The sequence below is a fragment of the Urocitellus parryii genome, chromosome 15 (genome assembly GCF_045843805.1).
Source record: "Urocitellus parryii isolate mUroPar1 chromosome 15, mUroPar1.hap1, whole genome shotgun sequence".
NCBI classification, from domain to species: domain Eukaryota; kingdom Metazoa; phylum Chordata; class Mammalia; order Rodentia; family Sciuridae; genus Urocitellus; species Urocitellus parryii.
Window position 1 is genome coordinate 18,480,730 of NC_135545.1, and position 23,010 is coordinate 18,503,739.

At 39.2% G+C, this 23,010-nt stretch overlaps 2 protein-coding genes across 2 annotated transcripts in view; one reads left to right on the forward strand and one right to left on the reverse strand.

The window, feature by feature from the left end:
* Positions 1-493: 493 nt before the first annotated feature.
* On the reverse strand, positions 494-2,531 carry Faap24 (FA core complex associated protein 24). The gene is made up of 4 exons (XM_026391298.2): positions 2,426-2,531; positions 2,167-2,306; positions 1,680-1,832; positions 494-742 (listed from the first exon to the last, which is right to left on the reverse strand). Exons 1-4 carry the CDS (start codon positions 2,529-2,531, stop codon positions 494-496), a joined length of 648 nt encoding a protein of 215 aa, XP_026247083.2.
* A 597-nt stretch (positions 2,532-3,128) lies between these two features.
* Positions 3,129-23,010, forward strand: part of Cep89 (centrosomal protein 89) — a 67,961-nt gene continuing 48,079 nt past the window's right edge. The window contains exons 1-4 of the mRNA XM_026391227.2: positions 3,129-3,254; positions 6,941-7,047; positions 15,377-15,535; positions 19,894-20,080. Coding sequence (XP_026247012.2) covers positions 3,216-3,254; positions 6,941-7,047; positions 15,377-15,535; positions 19,894-20,080 — 492 coding nt within the window. The 5' untranslated portion in view covers positions 3,129-3,215. The remainder of the gene's footprint in view (positions 3,255-6,940; positions 7,048-15,376; positions 15,536-19,893; positions 20,081-23,010) is intronic.

Sequence of the window (23,010 nt, forward strand, 5' to 3'; positions counted from 1 at the left end):
AAATCTGCCCTAACTGTCTTTTTACTGAGAGTCCCTGACTCTCTTAGGAAGATTTGGGCTATCTTTCCCCCCAACTTAGCAGAATGATGGTATTGCCAAATGAGGGTAACTTAAATTTTCAAACTTGACAGCAAAGCAGCATTACCACAGGCTCCATCAAGGCCTCCCTCAGCTTTCACTAGATGCTGTAAGATTCTCTATTTTTGTTTTGTTTTGTTTGGAGTGTGTGTGTGTGTTGTAATACCAGGTATTTAACCTAGGGACACTTAACCACTGAGACACAATCCCAGCCCTTTTTAAACTTTGAGATATCATCTTGGTATACTGCTGAGGCTGGCTTTGAACTTGCGATCTTCCTATCTCAGCCTCCCCAGCCACTGGGATTAGAGGTGTGTGCCACTGCACATGGCTTTTTTCTTGTTTTTTGAATATGAAAACCAGATCCTGTAGTTCATGGTCAAAAAAGGGAAAACAATAGATGTGAGGGCAGCTGTCACCTGGACTGGGTGAAGAAGGTGTGGATTTGCTGTGCTACCACTTGTCCTACTACCAGCTCAAGTTCTTGAACAGAAGCGTTACTCAATTCATGGATACTTGGGAACTTCTGAAGCAGAAGGGAAGCTTTAACTTTTCCAACTCCTGGGATCTGCTGCACAGTTCGAAGGAGGTATGGCTCAGACAGCAGAGCCCGTTTTTTCTTGAGGAAAGGGTTCTTACTGGGTTCTTTGGATTGCTCTTGTACCTGAACCAGAAATTAAGGGAAAAACACATGAGTGCCCTCTAGAGGACCAGCAATTTTTAAAAAATAGTTTTCCATTTGGTTCACCTTGACTCATGGGTTTAAAAGTTTTTATACACCATGTATATAAATTTTCAGACATTAGTGAAATTATTAAAAGATAGACCATATGACCACACAAATAAGAAAGAGGTAAAAATACTTAGCAAAACTTGAATTAGAGGTAAAAATACTTAGCAAAACTTGAATTTTGTGCTAGGTTAAATGATGGCTACGTCTAAATAAGATCTACTTCAAACAACCTATCAAGCTTGCCTTTCCAAGGAGAAATTTAGCCTTTAGTTACTGGAGTTTTCCCAAGGCAGATATTAGCATTATAATCATGGGAAGTTAGGAACAGTGAAGAAAGTGGTGTAGTGGAGAGGAATCCAGGAACCATATAGTGCCACTTGCATTTCCAATTTGGTTTTCAACCCTAGCTGCAAATCGGAGGCAGGACTTAAAAAACATACACAAAATCAATGTTCAGGCCCTACCCCCATGTTCTAATTTTTAATTGGTCACAGTTGAGGTTCATGTATCAATTTTTCCCCCCAGTGCTGGGGATTGCTCCACCACTGAGCTATATTCCCAGCCCTAAACTTTTTAAAAAGTTCCAGAAGATACATAATGAACAATCCAATGGAAAAATCAGTGAAGACAATGAGAACCAATTTTTTTCTTTTAAATATTTATTTAGTTGTAGATGAACACACAGTATATTATAAACTTCCTTACTTCAATTTCTCAAGTTTTGATAAATCAACACAAGGAAAGACATTGGATTCATGGGTTGCAACTATGGCAAAGGTAGATGCCAGAGTCAAGAAAGGATCCATAAAGGTCAGTTGAGAATCTTAATGAGGACAGGGCAATTGTGAAGGAGGAAATCGGTACTTACTAACTGAACAATGAGGCAGGATGCTTCTATCTGGTTGGCCACCGGAAGTAACACCATCCCTAGGTCCAGCACAGTAAACTTCTGGATGGCTGGGAAGTACTGTTCATTTATCCGTGTTTTTTCAACTACTACAATCCCTTGAAGGTTACCAGACTTCAAAGAAAAGACAGTAAATAATTTTGTAACAAAAATCCCTTTCAAAGTTAAGAAAGCAAAAAGGAGGATCTAGGGAGAAGTGGGAGGGAAGGGTAATGGGCAGTACTGAAAACGAAATTGACAGCTATGCATACATACAATTGACAGCATGCATATATACAAATATTTAACAACAAATTCTACTACCTTGAATAATTATAGTGCACCAATAAATAAAACAACAAATACAAAGCTAGAAGGTGGTTAAATTGGCCCATAGTATAACATGTAAATTGTTCCAAGGGATAGAGAGTCAATGTTCAATTTCAGTTTCTTTTAATTCAGTACTTACATTTCTAACTCGAACAAGTCTTTTTCTGTAGCCATTTCCTGCCACCAAATCAGCTTCAGTAACATAAAGAATGCAGGATCTGCTGGACAGGTAAAAATCTACTGGTGTCAGACCATCCTCAAAGACGAGTTTAATTTTTCCTTAAAATACGAAAACAAAATGAGTTCTGTGAACTCTGAATAAAAAGGCGGCAATATGTAATTTTTTTTTTTTAAATGCGCGGAGGAAGGAAAGGACATTTGACAAGCTGCCCACCGACCTTGCATCCCCTGTGCCAGCTGAGACCCTCGCCACTTCTCATTAGCTACAATATGCCCAAAGGGCACGTGCACGGGGCCTGTTCCTCCAGGGAGATTCTTTTCCATCGGTGGTCTGGACCTAAAGTGGGAAATGCAAGACGACACTAGGGCAAACTCTCGCGCACAGGGTCCCCCATTCCACTATGAAGCTCCGGGCCTCTTGGTCTCTCAAAGTCTTAAGAACCCGGAGATTTCTGCCCTCGTGAGCACCTCATTTTCAGCACCTGCCTGGGCCCTGGTGCCCCAGCTCGACTCGTGCTGAGGCTGCTCAGTCCAGTCCGGAATTAGGACCCAGCAGGCAGGGACCCCACTTTCGCCCAGGTCCAGAGGTTCCCGAAACATTACCCGAGGCTGCCGCACTTCCGGATTCCAACCCGCCGGGCTCGCCTAGTTTTTCATTCTACCCGCCTTCGGCCTTCCACAGTGCCAGATAGGCTATGGTATCCGAGACGAGCACCTGAGGTGACCAATAAGAGAGCTGAAAGCGTGGACCGCTTCCTCACTGGTGGATATTTAAACGGGACCCGCTAGTTGCCAAGAGCGACGGAGGTGGAAGTAACCTTGGCTCTGATTGGTCAAACACCAAACACAGCCAATGGCAGGCGAAGTTGTTTCGAAGTCCTTTAGGGAAGAAAAAGCGTCTGGAGTTCGGCCCTTGGGAGCGAGACCGATATTTAAAGAGGAGTCCCCAGCTTTGGGGATCTATGCTTGTAAATCCAGCCCCGGGCCTGGCCAACCCCTGCAGCAAGGATGCTCCGGGGATTTCGGAAAAGCCGCAAGAGCCAGTTCGTAAGTAGATTCAGGCCCTGCGTCCTGCGCTTTTGTCTGTGCGGCCGGGAGTTAAGGAGGGAGAGTTTCGGGGAGGGTTTGGTATTTGGCCTGGGATTGAGACAAGGCGGCGGCACCAGGGGAAGTGGTTTTTAGTTCGAGAAGTCCTAATTAGTCAGTTCTAAAGAACCATCTACCTCAGAATCCGCCGCAGACAGACAGGAATCACTGTCTTCCCGGCAACATTCGCTTCGGTACTGGGGAGTTCGCTCCTGCCTGCTACAAAGATGCCCCTCTGCTGGATATCCCCGCTGGGGAGTCCTTCTTGATTCCTTCCTCCACCACCCATCACATACCCATCAGCAAATCCCATCGATTCTACCCACCAAATACCTGGTCTGCTTCCTAAATAGCTCCTCACAAGTTTCTCTGCTTTCACCCTGGCTCTTCCCCGAGGTCCGTTCTCTACATAGAAGCCAAAGGAAATATTTTAAAACGCAAATCTGATCATGCCACTGCAGCCTTTGGACTCCCCCGTCCCCCGCACCCCGTTTCCCCAGCACTCACAGATCCACCCCCATCCCCCCGCCCGCTCCAAGACACACCTGGATTGCTGCCCTCTAGATCTTCCCGTGGCCACACTGTCACTGTGTATTTATATTCCCGGTCTCAATCTCTCACTACCCCTGTTGTCTTTCTTACTTCCTCTAGGATTCTGACTCCCACCAATCCTCCGACACCTCCTTTCTCCTCTTCTGTAATTTATTGATCCTACCAGCGGTGTGTTTTGTTTATTTGTTTTGGCGGTGCTGGGGATCCAACCCATGAATTTGCCCATGGTAGGCGAGCACTGAGCTATACCCCTGGTTCCTGATCCTACCAACTTTTAATGACCCACTGGTACCTCTCATCCTCGATGAGAGAATGTAAGGTCAGGCTCCTGGGGTTGGTCGGGGGATCTTAGAGTTCCATGTCCTTCCAGGATCAGTCAGGAGACCCCGTTGATTGACAGGTGGTTATCACTGCTTGTCTGAGGGCTTCTGATTGGTTGTTGCCTGGTGCTTTGTTCCCTTAGCCACCTCAACCCACCTGACACTGGGGAATCCTCTTTTCCAGCTGTAAATCCACCAGTCATCATTATAATTACTCTCTTTAAACACTACCAACTCCCTTGTTCCAAACCCAAACCTATTGATACTGAATTTCCCACAAAATTAATATTAAAGTGCAGAAAAAGCATTGTAACAAGGGCACTTCTAAATTCTGTTTTAAAATAAGACCTGAGAGCATGTCTCACTGGACTTTGTGTTATCAGCTGAAGTTATTGTTGAGAAGCATTCACCTTTTACATATATATATATATATATATATATATATTTTTTTTTTTTTTTTTTAATTTTTTTTGATTTTTTTTTTTTTTTGAGACTAGGGCCTCATCAAGTTGCCAAGGCTAACTTCAAATTTGTAATCCTCCTGCCTTAGTCTCCTGAGTTGCTGGGATTACAGTTGTGTGCCACCACTTCCACCTTGGAGCCTATTTTTCCCTTGTAATTTTACTAACCCAAACCAGCATGTTCACTGAGTTTCTATTTGAAGCAATGTATATTGTTGAGTTCTTGCTATGTGCAGATAACCACAAAAGATTGACAGCTGCACTATTCATAGGATAGACAAGTCCAAAAATAATTCAACACAGAATGGTAACATAAAAGCTACTATAGAGATCTGTACCATTGGAGAGGCAGCTAAGAATCCAGAGAGTTGAGCTGAGCCTTGGAGGTAATGAGGAAAGAGAATTCTGGGTGGAGAAGACCACACATACCAAGAACTGAAAAAGAATCTATTATTTGCTTTTTGGGAAATGGAAGGAAATTTTGAGTGCCAAAGCAAGAATGTGTGCGGGGAGCTGTTTATATAGCTCAGGGGCAGAACATTTGCCTATCGTGAGCAAGGTTCTGGATTCAATCCCTGCATTACAATAAAAGGTAAAAAGAAAAAAAGATTATGAGCAGGAATGAGGCGAGGTTGCAAAAGAAGAATCTGGGTCCATTGGTAGAAACCAACTTATAGAGACCTATGCTGGGCTGGACTATTTACATATCATCAAGAGAGTGGAGCTGTCTATGAGGATTTTCTTGCTGGGTAGAGATAGAATCATCTTGTCTTTCAGAGACCAGAGGTGAGAGGAACATAGTTGGGAAATGATTATAATGGCACATATAAGAAATATTCATCATACTATGAGGGATTTACTCTTTTGAAACAAAAACAAAAATCCTGAGGTCTTTTTGGAGGCCCTTCTAGATGCCAGTCCCTGGGGATTTGAAGGTTAAGAAGAAAACCCTTTCTTGTCCTTGCATATCTCCCAGGTGGTGGTAGGGGTGAGGGAGGAGACAGACATGTAAACTAAGTTTTATGACAAATGCAGAGTGGTATGCACCATACAAGAGAGGTAAAGAAAGTGGAGAGAAGTGGCAAAGACTGTTCCTGGGAGTGGCCCTGCAAATGGGACTAAGGTAGCAAGGAGACCCTTAGGTCTGCCCATCCCTCACTCCTGAGAGTTGCTCCCAGCTGCACATCTCCTTCTCCCCTGTACTTTGTGTCCTCTACTATTTGATTAGTCTTGGAAGGGTCAATTTTCAAAGGGTGCTCCTCACTAGACCATAGGATATGTTCATCTGGTTCCAAAGGCTTGCAAATGGGAATAATCCTCATTGTTACCCCCAGCCCACTGTTGTAGCTTTTCCCCTTCCAGGTGACTCTGTGACCTGGCTAACTAGGGTACTCATTATTTGCAGAGCACTATCACCAGTGTCTTGCTCCATTCCTCTGCTCACGCTGTGCCCAGAATGCTCTTCCATCACATTCCAAATGTGGGAGCACTGACCATCTTTGAAGACCCAGTCTAAATGCCTCTGTGATTTCCTCCAAGGGGAACACTTGAAGTCCCCTTCCTGGCCCCCAGGACCTGAAGGAGCCCTTTCTTCCTTGGGCTACCTCAGCATTTTGTTTTTACCTCTTGCTTGTCACTCTGTAATTCTGTGTTTTAGATTAACTATTTGGGTGTTTTTCCTCTACACCTCCTTGAAGACAAGGTTTTCTCAATGTTGCGTGGTGTCCTGCTCATAGGTGTAAGTGAATAGCTAGTGCCCATAAAGTAAAGATTGGGCTAGTCCCAGAAACTTCTGAGGGATCCTCGTTACCTAAAGCAGGATGTGAATTACATTATATATGGGAGTGTTTTTCATTACTCTGTATGTTTGAGATAAGCCATCTAAAACATTTATTAAGCTCCCACCAGATATAGGGCAGTGTGCTCAGTGCTAGAGTTCCAGGATTAATAAAGATAAGAAAGTCACCTTCTTCTTAGGAAGTCACCCTGCACAGCAGGGGATACACAGGGGACATCACAGGGAGTACTACTATGGAACAAGTAGAGAGGCTAGGGGTGACTCTGGGGTATGATCCGGAAAGCTATTGTGAGGAGAGAAGAACAAGAGGACCCCCACAGTGGGCTCCCCTGCTGGGTGCATTGGTATGGCCAGAAGGGGATTGGGAGTGCTAGGGCAGGAGTGGGGCTCCTGATGGGGCTGGATCCCTCGGTGACCAGTGCATGTTTCCCCTTCTGGGCATGGGAAGTGGTGGTAGTGACAGGACCCAGGTGATTACCCCATCCCAGTAACCTCTGCTGGGTTTCATTTGTGCAGAAATACATCACCCCTGGCCTCCTCCCTGCAGCCACCATCGCTCCAAAACCAGCTGTACCTCGAACACCTCCTCCCCGCAGCCCTAATGTATCTCCAGAGAGACCAAGGTGAGTCTCAGATGAGCACACCCTGAGGTTACTCCTGTCCTCAGCACCAAGTACTGGATCCTGGAACTATTAAAAAACACACACACAAGTTCACAAGTAGGGTAATTAGAAGCACATCCTTTGAAATATTTACCACAATTCCATATTGCTGCACTTAATCTGGCTTCTCTGAGGATAATGAATTTACCTAGGGTCTCTCCAAGTAAGGTGTATGATCTCACATTTTATGATTGGATGTAATTAGTGTTTTTCAAAATAAAAACGCATTAGCCCAGTGCATTGGCACGTGCCTGTAATCCCAGTGGCTCAGGAGGCTGAGGCAGGAGGATCAAGTTCAAAGCCAGCAAAACGGAGGTGCTAAGCAACTCATTGAGACCCTATCTCTAAATAATATACAAAAATAGGGCTAGGGATGTGGCTTAGTGGTTGAGTGATCCTGAGTTCAATCCCTGGTACCCTCGCCCAAAATTTTTAAAATATTAAAAAGCATTAAAACCCAAGTGTTTAGGTTAGTAGTACTTCCTTTATTCTTTTGGTGCTGGGTATTGAACTCAGGGCCTTGTAAGTGCTAAGCTCATACTGTACCATTGAACTACATCCCAGCCAGGTAACAGTACTTTAGAAAGAGTTTTGAATTGTGCACATAGTTTCTTTTCTTTTTATGATACCAGTGATTGAACCCAGGGACATTTAATCACTGAGTTAGATCCCCAACCCTTTTTTTTTTATTATTGTTTTTAAATTTTTAGTTGTCAATGGACCTTTATTTTATTTATTTATATGCAGTGCTGAGAATTGAACCCGTGCCTCACACATGCTAGGCAAGCTGTCACTGAGCCACAATCCCAGCCCTTTTTATTTTTATTTTTATTCTTTTAAATATCAACCTTTTTATTTTTTATTTTGGAACAGGCCTCATTAAGTTGCTTAAGGCCTCACTAAATTGCTGAGGCCGCCTGGAACTTGTGATCCTTTTGCCTCAGCCTCCTGAGACACTGGGATTGCAGGCATATGCCACCGCTCCTGGCCACATGTTTTTCTTTTTAAACACAATCCTGTCTTTTAAAAGAACTGCTTTTTGTTCTTTAAGAAGCACATTCACTGCTGGAACTTGGCATACCCCATCCTCCAGTGCTCTGAAAATAGCAGTTACCTGACTCTCATTCCCGAGACACCCCTGCCTGTACCTGTTAGACAGAGTTTGGGTCTATTTTTGGTCCATAGAAGACATTGACTTCAGGGTTATTAACAGTGATAAGAACTAATTTCATTACGGGTGGTACCTTCTTTTTAGGTTCTTTGGTACTAGAATGTTGTGTATCCCCTGATTAAAACAAACAAACAAACAAACTTCGAAGGGCTCAGTGGTAGAGTGCTTGCCTAGCATGCACTGGGTTCAGTTCCACTACCAGAGGAAAAAAAACAGTGTGAAATGTTTAGCATTTGCTTTTTCTTCAGCACAGTCTGGATACCATGAATAGTAGTAGTGTTTACTTTGTGCCAACTGCTTTGGTAAGTACTGAAGAAGCATCTCCTCATTTCCTCCTCCCAGCATCCCCATGAGAGGGATCCTGTTTGTCATCTCTCTTTTGGTCACCTGCAAGGCTTGATGTTAGTATCTGGCACAGATCTCAAGGCTGGCTAGAGGAGTGGCCTGGCTGTGGTGCAGATGCGGCTCTGTCAACTCTTCAGTGTTTGTGGGAACAACTCTATGTTGTGTTGTTGGGGCTTTATGCAACCATAGCAGTTGATGGGGCTGAGGAGTAGCTTCTCATTCCATTATGCCCCAGAAAAACAAATAAAATGTATTATTTCATGACAAGTCTTGTTTTATTAGAAAAATTTCATAGTATCCTGTGCTTTACAAAAATATCTTCCTAGGTTATGATCTTTATAACCCCCAAATAGTAGATATGGATTTGGCAAATTAGGTATACTTCTAGATTTCAAAAAAATAATTTTTTTAATGCCACCTCAATTAACCTTTAATATTATTATTCCACTTCATGTTTAATGCAAAGCCTTCTAGCAATTTACTTCTATTTCTTCCTTCCCATCTTTTGTGTGACTATTGTCATAAATTTTCACTTTTTTAAAAAAAATTAGTGCATTAATTATATGTAATAGTGGGATTCATAAAATTTTAATTCTATATGTAGAAATCCAAAAGTGCATTGCTACTGTTTTTGCTTTAGACAGTTATTTGTCTTTTAAAAGTATTTTACTGAGGTATAATATGTATAGTAAACTACGTATTTAAAAATGCATAATTTGCTAATTTTCGAGATACATTTATCTCTGTCAAACCATTACAACATTAAAGATAATGATGCCCAAGAGATTCCTAAAACCCCTCTGCTATGCCTTTCTCTTGTTCCTCTCTTCCCATTCCCCTGCCCAACCCACCTCTACTCACAGGTAGCCGCTAACCTGTCACTGTAGATTAGTTTGTATTTTCTAGAATTTTATATAAGTAGAATTACATAAAATAATTATGCTGTTTTTTTTCACTTGTAATTATTTGAGATGCATCCACATTATTGTGAAAATCAATAATTCATCCTTTTTATTGCTGAGTAGTATATTTATACCACAATTTGTTTATCCACTCACCTGTTTCTAGTTTTTAGTTATTAGAATAAAGCTGCTAGGAACATTTGCATATGAATATTTGGACACATGCTTTCATTTCTCTTAGGTAATTAGGAGTGGAATATTTGGGTTATGAGACAGACGGGCATTTAATTTAAGAAACTGCTAAAGTATTTTCTAAAGATGCTGTTCTATTTATGTTTCTATTGAAACCAGATTTTCTCCATTTCTACTGGTAGGTGGGATGTAAGCCTGTTCAATGTCAGCAGCTAATCAAGACAGGGGATGCCTGTCAGTGTCCTCTCTTGAGGGGAGCAGCCAGCAAAGCTGGATTCCTCTCCCCTACCATTGAGTTGTGTATTGCAGCTCTTAGAGGCAATTCAGTTCTGTCACCACCATAGCATCAGATGCCACAGGTTGAAGAATCAGTCCCCAAGACAGCCTCTTCCCCATTTCAGATATCACAGAGTCCAATTCGTTTTACTTGTTTCTGACCTACTGGCTACAAACCAGGGTTTCCACAACCCCTTTCTTAGATTTGGTTTATTTGGTAGAGCAGCTTACAGAACTCAGGGATACAGGTTTACTAGGATATTATAAAGGATATTTTAGAGGATACAAGTAAATAGATGAAAAGATAATAGAGTGAGGTCAGGACGGGTCTCTAGCTCAGGAGCTTCTGCCCTGTGGACTTGGGTAAATCACCAGCACGTTGTTATGTTCTTGTGCACCTTCCTGCAAGCTCTCTGAACCAATCTTTTGGGTTTTTGTGGAAGTTTCATTATGTAGGCAAGATTGATTAAGTGATAGGCTGTTGGTGGTCACCTTCTCCCTCCTTGGAGGTGAAAGTTCCTGCCCTTTGAGCACCTTGGCTTGTTCCCCTGGCAACCAACCCCATCTGTGGTTATTGAGGGATTTACCAAAAATCACCTCATTAACCTAAGGAGTATTCAGGTGTTTTGGAAGGGCTTGTAAACAATGAAGGGCTGTCTCTCATCTTTATTGCTCTGAAGCTGTTCTGGAGTTGCTTCAGGAATCAAGGACAAAGACCAAATTCTTAAACAAAAAAAAAAATGTTCTTATTGCTCTAGTTACTTAGGAAATAACAAGAGTTACTGGAGCTGTGAGCATATCATAATATTATAGTAGTAGTATCATCATGGTTTTATTTTTCATTTCTCTAATAAATGGCATTGAGCATCTTTTCATATGCTTCTGTTTCTTCTTTAATGAAATATCGATTCAAGTCTTTTGCCCATTTTTAAATATTGGGTTGTTTTCTTATTGCATCGTGAGAGTTTTTTTTTCAAATATATATATATATATATATATATATATATATTTTTTTTTTTTTTTTTACAATTTCTTTACCAAATATAGGATTTGCGAATATTTTTTCCCTGTCTGTGGCTTGTCCTTTTACTCTCTTAGCAGTGCCTTTCAAAGAACTTTAGTTCTTAATGTTTCTGAAGTCCAACTTATCAATTTGTTTCTTTCATGGATCATATTCTCTGTATCATGCCTAAGAAATCTTTGCCTAAGTTCACAAAAGTTTTTACCTATATTTCTTTTAGAAGTTTTATGATTTTTGGCTTTCCATTTGGGTTTCTGATCCATTTCAAGTTAAATTTTGTATATGGCATAGAAGATATAAGGAAGATATAAATTCAAGTTCATTTCTTTTTTTTGCATATGGATATTCATTTTTTCCAGCACTATTTGATGTTAATGGTGATGGTCACCTTGTTTCTTGGCTCTTGTATTGTTTTCCCTGGTTTTATTGGGGAGCTTAGGAGAAGTTTCCAGGTTACCACCTCTCAACTTTTGACTGACAGTAGGACAGCATCAGATTGCATATGATCTTAAATATTACTATTATTATGAGATTAAAATCACATGGTAGCCCCAGGCCAACATGGTTCTAAATGGAGAAAAATTGAAAGCATTCTCTCTATAAACTGGAACAATACAGGGATGTCCTCTTTCACCACTTCTGTTTAACATAGTTCTTGAAACTCTAGCCAGAACAATTAGATGAAAGAAATTAAAGGGATACGGATAGGAAAAGAAGAACTCAAATTATCACCATTTGCCAACGATATGATTCTATACCTAGAAATCCCAAAAAATTCCACCAGAAATCTTTTAGAACTAATAAATGAATTCAGCAAAGTAGCAGGATATAAAATCAACATCCATAAATCAAAGGCATTTCTGTACATCAGTGACAAATCCTCAGAGAAACTAGGAAGACTACCCCATTTACAATAGCCTCAAAAAAAAAAATAACAACTTGGTGAAAGACCTCTACAATGAAAACTATAAAACGCTAAAGAAAGAAATTAAAGAAGACCTTAGAAGATGGAAAGATCTACCTTGTTCTTGGATAGGTAGAATTAATATTGTCAAAATGACCATACTACCAAAAGCGCTATACAATGCAATCCCAATCAAAATCCCAGTGACATTCCATGAAATAGAATAAGCAATCATGAAATTCAACTGGAAAAACAAGAGACCCAGAATAATCAGAGCAATCCTTAGCAAGAAGAGTGAGCTGGTGACATTACTATTCCAGACCTTAAACTATACTACAGAGCAATAGTAACAAGAACAGCATGGTATTGGCACCAAAATAGACCTATAGACCACTGGTACAGAATAGAGGATACAGAGACAAACTAACGTAATTACAGTTATCTCACATTAGACAAAGGCACCAAAAACATACATTGGAGAAAAGATAGCCTCTTTAACAAATGGTGCTGGGAAAACTGGAAATCCACATGTAACAAAATGAAATTAAACCTCTGTCTCTCACTGTGCACAAAACTCAAAGTGGATCAAGGAACTAGGAATTAAACCAGAGACCTTGTGCCTAATAGAAGAAAAAGTAAGCCCAAATCTCCATCATGTCAGATTAGCCCCAACTTCCTTAATAAGACTCCTAAAGTGCAAGAATTAAAACCAAGAATCAATAAATGGGATGGATTCAAACTAAAATTTCTTCTCAGCAAAAGAAACAATCAGTGTGTTGAATAGAGAACCAACAGAATGGGAGCAAATCTTTACCACATCGCATCAGATAGAGACTAATCTCCAGGATATATAAAGCACTCAAAAACCTTAACACCAAAAAAAACCCCCCAAATAACCCAATCAATAAATGGCCCAATGAACTGAACAGACACTTCTCAGAAGAGGATATACAATCAGTCAACAAATATATGAAAAAATGTTCAATATCTCTAGCAATTGGAGAAATGCAAATCAAAACTAAGATTTCATTCCAGTCACAATGGCAGCTATCAAGAATACAAAAAAGTGTTGGTGAGGGTGTGGGGGAAAAGGCACACTCATACATTGCTGGTGGGACTGCAAATTAGTGCAGCCAATCTGGAAAGTAGTATGGAGAATCCTTGGAAAACTTGGAATGGAACCACCATTTGATCCAACTATCCCACTCTAGTTTATACCCAAAAGACTTAAAAACAGCATACTACAGGGACACAACCACATCAATGTTTATAGCAGCACAATTCATAATAGCTAAATTGTGGAACCAACCCAGATACCCTCAGTAGATGAATGGATAGGGAAACTTTAGTATATATACACAATGGAATATTACTCAGCATTAAAAGAGAATAAAATCATGGCATTTGCAGGTAAATGAATGGAGTTAGAGATTATAATACTAAGTGAAGTAAGCCAATCCCCAAAAACCAAAGGCCAAATGTTTTCTTTGATATGAGGATGCTGACTCATAGTGGTGATGGGGGTGGGGGAGCATGAGAGGAACTTTAGATAGGAAGAAGAAGAGGGAGGGGAAGGGGTAAATGGGGGTTGGAAAGACGGTGGAATGAGTTAGACATCTTTACCCTAAGTACATGTATGAAGACACGAATGATATGAAAATACCAGTGACTTGAAAAATTGTGCTTATATGTGTAATATGAAATGAATTTCATTCTGCCATCATATATAACAAATCAGAATAAATAAATAATTCAATAAAAAATTCACATGATAAAGACCTAAAGGTAACTCTTGGTCACCTTGGTTTGTGCTGACCAGTTTTAATTGATAAATAATTAATTGACTGTTTTTAGTAAATGATGAAATGTGATTTTAACAGATTTTATAGTTACCCTTCAGAGTTAACATGTTCTTATTGGCAGGGAGGAATCTTAAAGTCAAGAGCCTTGAGAGATAACAGGTTGTTTGCTGAGGAATGTAACATACCCTATTGACTTGCCAGAGTAGGGCCAGAATGGCCTTAGGTAAGTTGCTTTTAGGAGAAAGCATGTGGTCGGTCCAGTCCTGGCCCCTTAACTTCATGTTCCCACTGCTCAGCATGCTGTCTGCTGCCTATTAGTATTGTGCTGTGTAACATACTGCACCAAAACTTAGTGGTTTAAACATTGAACAATAGCATTTTTTTTTTAAATCCCACATTTCACTGATGCTTTTTAAAATTTTTTTTCCTTTTCATTTTGGTTATTTCTTGTTGCTTTTGTCTTCTGCAATGAATAATCTGCTGTATCAGTGTATTTTTCATCTCTGATATTGTAAATTCATCTCCTTTTTGGACATATGGAATACAGTTATAATAACCCTCTTAATGTTCTTTTCTGTCAACTCTCACATATATGTTCAATTCTGAGTGGGCTTCAATTGATTGTTCATAAGAGATCATGTTCTGTCACTTTACGTGCCTGGTTATTTTTGAATACAACACATTGTGAATTTTACATTGTTGAAATTTTTATATTCCTATAAATCTTACTGGTCTTTGTTCTGGGATATGGTTAAGCTACTAGGAAACAGTTGAATCTTTTGAGTTTGATGTGTTAGGGAGTGTCTGGAACAGTGCTCAAGTAGGACTAGCTATTTCCCACCACTGAGGCCAGACCTTTCTGAGTTGTGTACCCAGTGTCCCGTGAATGATACGTTTTTCCAGTCCATCTGGTGGGAACAGGCACTGTCCCAGGCCTTGTGTAAGTGTCTGGCACTGTTCCTCTAATGTCTTTGGATGGCTCTTCCTCCAGCCTCGGATCATTTCTTTGCACATGTGTGCTGAGGAATATTCTGCTTAACACTTGGGGACCTTCTGCAGATCTCTAAGTTTCTCTCTGTGCAACTCTCTCCTTTCTGGTACTCTGTCCTGCAAATTCTATCTGCCTTAGTGTCATGGACTCTCAGCTCTATCTCTCAGAAAGTCTGCCTGGCCCCACCTCAGTTCCTTCTCCCTGTGCTGTGTGACCTGGAAATTTTCCCAGGCAATAAGCTGGGACAGTTCGGACTCTGTTCTTTTGTTTTGTTTGGCTTTTTTAGGCAGGAGGTTGAACCTGTTTTTTTCTATCTTTCCTATAACGTGTTTTTAAATAATTTGCAAGAATTTTAAAAGCATCCCTTTACATCATTTCTTTATTTTTATATCTCTTTTTTCTTCCATTCTGATCTTTCATTTTAATAAGAAAACTATTTGAAGATAGGCTTTGGGATCTGACTTCCAGGACTAGAGATCTGGTTATACCTGCTATTGGCTAGAAAATCTTTACAAGTTAAATTTGCTTGAAAAATAGGGTAATAATTGATTCATACAGTTGATGTGAGAATTAAGCGAGATGGTCTGATGGTACATAGCAGACTATGGGCATGTAGGCCATAGGTGTTCAGTTAAACACCATAGTGTCCCCGTCTCACTGTCCCACTGGAATGTTTTTACCCACAGATCTGCCCTGGCTGCAGTCATTCTGGCAACAACACTGACTGGGCGGACCGTTGCCATTCCCCAGCCTCGCCAGAGATCCCGATCTGAAAGTGAAGTCTCCATCGTGGAAAAGGACAGCTTTATCCAGCCCTATGCCACCAGCTCAGAGCACGGGCTTGGGTAGGAACAGTATTGCTGGCTCTGCTTTTGCTGGGGACAGAAGAGGAGCAGCTCAGCATCTTCACTGAGTGTGTGGGGGGGAGGGCATGCACATGTGTGTATGTTATTTATGATAAGAGACTTAGTTGTCAGGTTTTATCCTTAGTGTCAATGGGACACTATCCAGGGACATTAATTGCCCTTGAATCAGAATTTTCTCCAAAGTGTCTCCCTAAACTTGTAAAAGCACTGGTGATTTTAATGGCCGCACAGGGCCAGTGAATTTAGTGTTGGCTTTTAGCCCTGAGTAGGATTCTCTATGCTACAACCCAAATAGAGTTTTCTCATTACTCCTCCAGAATCTCTCCTCCTAGTACTCATGCAAGTTTTGCCTGTTTTCCCTTTGAACAGCTTTTCTTTATTGCATCAGCTGGGTTTGAGCTGACACAGGGCTGAGGTCATGAGGGTTTCCTTTGGAGAAGCGTGGGTTGAGGGGAGCACTTGGGGACATACATAAATTACCCAGAAAGAGGGACCAGAGACATGGCAGCAATTGAAGGCAGATGTTTGTGTCTGTGAGGGCTCCAGTGATGGGGACAATGAGTGGGGTGGCCTATGGTATCTTGTTCAGAGGGTTGGAATGTGCCCTAAGAGCACCAAAGACACTGATGGGCTTTTAGGGCTTGTGGGTGAGAATGAGGACATCTAATTTGCATATGTATACACTGGAGATTAAACCCAGAGGTATTTTTTAGATTTTTTTTCTTAGTTGTTCATAGATCTTATTTTATTTATTTATACATGATGCTGAGAATCCAACCCAGTGCCTCATACATGCTAGGCAAGTGCGCTATAGCTGAGCCACAGTCCCAGCCCTAAACCCAGGGGTATTTTGCCACTGAGCTATATCCACATTCCCTATTATTTTTTTTGTTTTGGACAGGGTCTCCCCAGGTTGCTTAGGGTCTTACTAAATTGCTGAGGCTGCCCTAAAATTTGATATCCTTCTGCCTTAGCCTCCTGAGTCACTGGGATTACAGGCAATGTGTCACTGTGCCTGGCTTAAATTTGCCATTTTAACTGTCATATATATACAATTTTTTGTTTTGTTTTTTGGTTCTGGGAATCAAACCCAGAGTCTTGCTCATACTATGCACATACTTGATCACTGAACTATGCCCCTAGCCTGTATGTATGTAGATACACACATGCACACATACACATCTATATATATATATATATATATATATATATATATATATATGTATTTTTAATGTAGCTATACCAAATATTCTATTTTTTAAATTATTATTATTTTTTGCATTCCAATTCTTAATACACCATTATATAATAATTTATCATATCTCTGATTTTATATAAGGTATGTTGACACCAAATATTCTGTATTTTTTAAAAACATTTTTTTCTTAGTTGTTGATAGATCTTTATTTTATTTATTTATATGTGGTGCTGAGAATCGAACCCAGTGCTTCACCCCATGCCAGGCGAGTGCACTATTGCTGGGCCACAGTCCCAGCCCTCTGTATTTTTAATGTAGCAGAATTTATCTGTTTTCCTCCTTATCGTTTCTGTCATTATGTTTATATTTATAAAGACATTTCCACTATAGTATTATATATATATATATATATATATATATAAAACTGTAGTATTATATAGAAAATATATATTATAAAATATATTATATAATATATAAAAATATACATTTTCCATATAATATATAAGAAATATATTGTATAGAAAGTATATATTTATATAAATATATATAAGTTGTGTTTTTATTTTTCCATTTTTTTTTTTATAAGTTGTGTTTTTATTTTTCCATTTTAATCTTGACTCTAGGGCTGGGGTTGTGGCTCAGTGGTAGCATACTCACCTAGCATGTGTGAGGCACTGGGTTCGATCTTCAGCACCACATAAAAATAAATACATAAAATAAAGGAATTGTGTCCATCTACAACTAAAAAAAATATATTTTTAAAAAATATTTGTTTCTTTTAGTTGTAAACAATGCCTTTATTTATTTATTTATTTATTTTATGTGGTGCTGATAATCAAACCCAGGGCCTTGAACGCGCCAGGCAAGCCCTCTACTGCTGAGCTACAACCCCAGCCCTAAAAAAAAAATTTTTTTTAAATTTTGACTCTATCTTTGAGATGTTTGAATATAGCCATTTTTTCTTCTGGTAAAAATTATACTTGACCAAATAAGAATTTAGTTATAAAACTAATTGAAAAGAATAAGCACATAACATCATCAAAAGAAATCTAGAGGACTGGGGTTGTGGCTCAGTGATAGGGTGCTTACCTAGCATGTGTAAGGCACTGGGTTTGATTCCCAGCACCACATATAGATAAATTAAAATAAAGGTCCATTGACAACTAAAAAATATTATTTTTTTTTTAAAAAAGAAAGAAATCTAGAAAGGAAGAATACTAGCCCTGTAGAAGGGCTGGATAAGCCCCATCATATTTTTTAAAAAATATTATGTTTTAGTTGTAGTTGGAGACAACAACTTTATTTTATTTTTATGTGGTGCCGAGGATTGAACACAGTGTCCCACATGTGCGAGGCGAGTGCTCTACTGCTGAGCCACAACCCTAGCCCCAGCCTCTTCATATTTTAAAACATACTATTAAAGTAGTGAACATAGTGCTAGACTCAGTGTCTGAGAGGTGTCTTGAATGCCTGAGGTGAACCTTGAGTTTACAAGCATATCACATCTTTAATAGAAGCTACTCCAAAGATCAAGGGGGAAGAAAGGATTCCACAATATATTGATTAACAATATTCAGAAACAAATCAGCTTTGAGCCTTGTCTGAGTCATATACCAAAATAACTATTGAGTGAAAGATTATTATATATGTACACATAAATAAGACCATGAAATCCAGTGGCCAGTCTTATTAAACTTCTCAGGGAGATGACTGTTATTTACTTCTAAGCTAAGAATTTGAAAGGTTAAAATTTTTTATTTAGTTTTGTTTTTCTTTTACTGTACCTGTGATCAAATCCAGTCCCTTGTACATGCTAGACAAGTGCTCTATCACTGAGTTATTTCCCCAGTCCTCAAAGGGGTTGAACCTAGGGGCACTTAACCACTGAGCTATATCCCCAGCCCTTTTGATTATTTTATTTTGAGATAGGGTCTTGCTACATTGCTTAGGGCCTTGCTAAGTTGCTGAGGCTGGCTTTGAACTTGTTTTTATCCTCCTGAGTCACTGGGATTACAGGCGTACACTACTGTGCCCAGCCAAAAAAGTATTTTTAATCTGTATGCTAACAAAATTCATGTAGCCAAGATAAAGTTATAACTAGGAAAAATATTTACAGCAAGAATTAAGACAGGATTTTAATTTTTCTAGATGAAAAAGTTAACTTCAAATTGGATTGGACATACTAGAAGCAAACCACAGGATTTATGTAGGTAATTCACAATAGAAGAATTATGACTGAAACGCTAATATATGGAAAATGTTTATTCTCGGTAAGAAATGTGTATTTAGTGAGATTTAAATTGTTTTGGAAAATTTAAAAAAACTTTTACTCATGTAGTTATAGATTGAGAAAATGTTTTGTGAAATGACTTTTGTGCTATATTATATAGACACAAAATGTTCAGTCCATTTGACTCAGCAACTTATCATATGATGGTTTGTTTTCTAGAACTAATTCTTAAAATAGAAGAGGTTATTTGCACAATGTGTTCATTATGGGGTTATTTATTGCAGTGAAAATCCAGAAAAAATAAAACCCACCAAAGAAGGGGAATTGCTGACTAAACTGGGATATCTGTTTAATTCTTACTATATATGTGTGTGCATAGGTATGTGCTTTGGGGATCAAACTCAGGGAGTTACGCATACCCAGCCTTATTCCTATCTTTTAAAATGTTAACTGTTAGCCAGGTATAGTCATGCATGCCTATAATCAGTGACTTGGGAAGCTAAGGCAGGAGCATCACAAATTTAAGGCCAGCCTGAGCAACTTAGTGAGGCCCTGTCTTAAAATAAAAAACAAAAGGGGTACGGATGTAGCTCAGTGATAGACCACCCCTGGGTTTAATCCCCAGTACCAAAAAACAAAACAACAAAATATTGACTGTTAACATTATTAATAACAAGACAAATTACATATGTAGGCAGTGATAACTGTAAAAATAGAAAAAAAGATAAATACCAAGAGTATATAAAGAGATGGGAGAGTGGATGATTTAATCTTCATGCTTCTATACATTTGTAATGTATTACAGTACTTCTCTGGTGGGAATTTGGAGGCAGTGCATTTAATATGTGTGTATTTTGATTTCAAGGATGAAGTTGTTTATTTAATTTACTGTTCAATGTTCTAATACAGACCGACTTGGCAGAATGAGTTGGGAAGAAGAACTTCTTTACCATCCTTTGAAACACTGGGCTGTGAGGATAAAGAGGACTCTGAAATGCAGACATCGTACAGTGACAAGGAGTTGGGCAAAGGCTGTGCCTGGAAAGAAGAGGGAGGTCATAGTGATGCTGTGTATGCTACATCACACAAAAATCAGGTGATTCCCATATTCCAAAGTAGGCCTAAACATTCTCTTTTCGATGTTCTGCATTTGATTGCTTTGGGGCTTTTGTTTAATGTGTCCAGCCTTTTTTCTATCTGGTTAGGTTAAAATTTAAACCTCTTTTCTTTACCTTTTAAAGTTGAATCATTCAAAGACAAATGTAGATTTCTATGAGAAACTAGTAATTCTGCTCTTTCCTCTGACCTTGAAAGCTAATTCTCCTGTCACTTTTCTAGTTATCAGTGTGTACCTTGCAACCTTTCTTTAGATTCGCATCCAGTGAGAGGAACATTGTCATGATCTCAACAGTAGTGACCTTCTTTGCTGTTTACCATGTGTAGTGACATGCATTTTTCTAGCTGACCTACCACTAACTCTGTGAGGAGTTCTGTTCATTGCCCTGTCTCACATTGGAGGGGACAAGGTACAGTGAGGTTGAAAGGGCCAATCGCTCTAATAATCCTGATTTATATTTGTTTTTTGCGATGCTGGGGATTGAACCAGGGCCTTGTGCATCTAATCCTGATGTTTAAACTGTGCTCCCAAGGTTTTGTAAAATGAATAGCACCATTTCTTTACTGGCAAAAGAGCACCATAATCTTTTTCCTGTTTTCTTTTGTCACCATCACACTGGCACATTGTTATAGTGACTGCACAAGTAGACTCACAGCATCAAGCTGTATTTATATTGTTCATATTAGTTATCTTACATTATATTGACACACATTCTAAATGGGCTTAGGGAACTTACTTCAAGGAATCCTTAGGTGAGTATTTCATGAACTAGCTTTCCCTTTCCAACATATATAGACTTTGATATGCAGAAGTAGATTTCCATATAGTGAATATTACTGGAACCTGCAGATGCTGTTCAGAGCCCCAAGCTGTGCCATTGCAGAGTTCTAGAACACTTAGATGAAGTTTATTGCTCTTTATCTACACATTTTCTGGCTAGTTCTTTGATACTGATGTTACAGACAGAGTTATATCACTTAACTACTCCAGCAGTGAAGTTTGCCACCACGTCTCCCTTAGAAGAAAGAAGTTATATGACTTATGCAGTCTTATTATTCAACGGACAAACAGTATATTTTTAGGCAAGTCTGTTATGGTGACTTTAGGACCCATGTGTAGCAAGAAATTTTATTTTTAAAATTTGATAAGTAGAAAATAATGTAATACATTAGTGTTTCCATTCTTCCCCTTCAGGTTTTTGTTTTGTTTGTTGAAGTCGAGGATCAAATTCAGTGCCTTGCATATGCTAAGTGTGCACTCTAGCACTGAGCCATGCCCTCAAGACCCCCATTTTTTTTTCTTATACTGGGGCCCAGGGGTGCTTTAACATTGATGCTATATCCCCAGCTCTTTTTATTTTTTATTTTGAGACAGGTTCTCCCTACTTTGCTGAGGCTGGCCTAGAACTACACTTCTCCTGCCTCAGCACCCCCTGAGTTGCTGGGATTATAGGTGTGTGCCAACACACCTGGTTTTTTTCTTTTCTTTTTTTTATTTATTCAATAAAAGAAATAGAAGGTTACAGTCAGGGTTGAAATTGTCTCCCACCTCCACTCCCTGGAAACCCATCTCTTGGATTTGGAGTACATTCTAGAAGTCTATGTTTTTACTCTTTTACCACAAATAAGTGTAAGTGAACAATTATAATGCTATATTATTTAATTATATAAGGTCATCTTATAGTACCAATTATTCTACCACTTTGCTTTTTCATTGCATTGCAGTTTTGAGACTGATCCCTGTTGATTTATCTATTTACTAACCTACGGATGAACACTTAGGTTGTTTCCATGCACATATCTGATATGTGTACCTGTGTCTGCTGCATCAATTAGATATTGCCAAGTTAGATATTGCCAAATTGTCCTAAAAGCAGCTTCTCTATTTTACCATCCAACCAGCAGTGTGTGTGTATGCCAGTCTCCATGTTCCTATGCATCCCAGCCAACAGGAAGTCTCTTCCCTGTACAACATAGGAACTAGAGTTTGAATAAGTGATATCCATCAAAAGGTCTCATCATAACCTGCACAGCAGCAACAAAAGGTGCCTTAAACCAGAAAGGGATTTCAATTTGCTACAGATATGCTAATTTTTTTCATGAGGAAGGTGAGGGGGGAAGAGGTTATGTTGACCTTTCCTGAGCTTTTGATATATGCAAGACAGTTTACATTTACTATCTTTGTTTGTTTGTTTCTTTTTACATGTGTCATTTATTTTCTATCCCTGAGTTAAGTATGTAAAGAAACAATAAATGACTTGCCCATGGTCATCCAACTCACCTGTGGCAGAGGCACAGGGTGACCAGTCTTCCCTGTGTACAGTTCAAATTTTTATTTATAGGGGCTGGAGTTTGATCCTCAGTACCACAGAAAAATAAATAAAATAAATGCATTGTGAATAAAATTTTTTAAAAAAGAAAATTGTATATTTATAGCCCTCATACTTATCAGAACTAATTCCACAACATAAAACTTCTTTTTGGAATTGACCAAGTATTTCTGAATTTATAATATGATTAAAATATATTCCCTTGGGTTGGGGATGTAGCTCAGTGGTAGAGTGTATACTTTTTTTTTTAAGTTGTCAATAGATCTTTATTTATATGTGGTGCTGAGGATTAAACCGAGCCCTCACACATGCTAGACAAGCGCTCTACTACTGAGCCACGACTCCAGCCTTAGAGTATATTCTTATGCATGTGTGATGGCCTGGGTCCCAGCCCTAGCAACACAAAAATAAACAAATAAACCCACATACTACACACACACACACACACACACACACACACTTACTACATATATCACTATATAGTGTATTTATATGCTATATATACATTTATACATGTATGTATACATTATTATTTATATATTTACATACAAATTTATGCATATATAAGTTTATACACTAT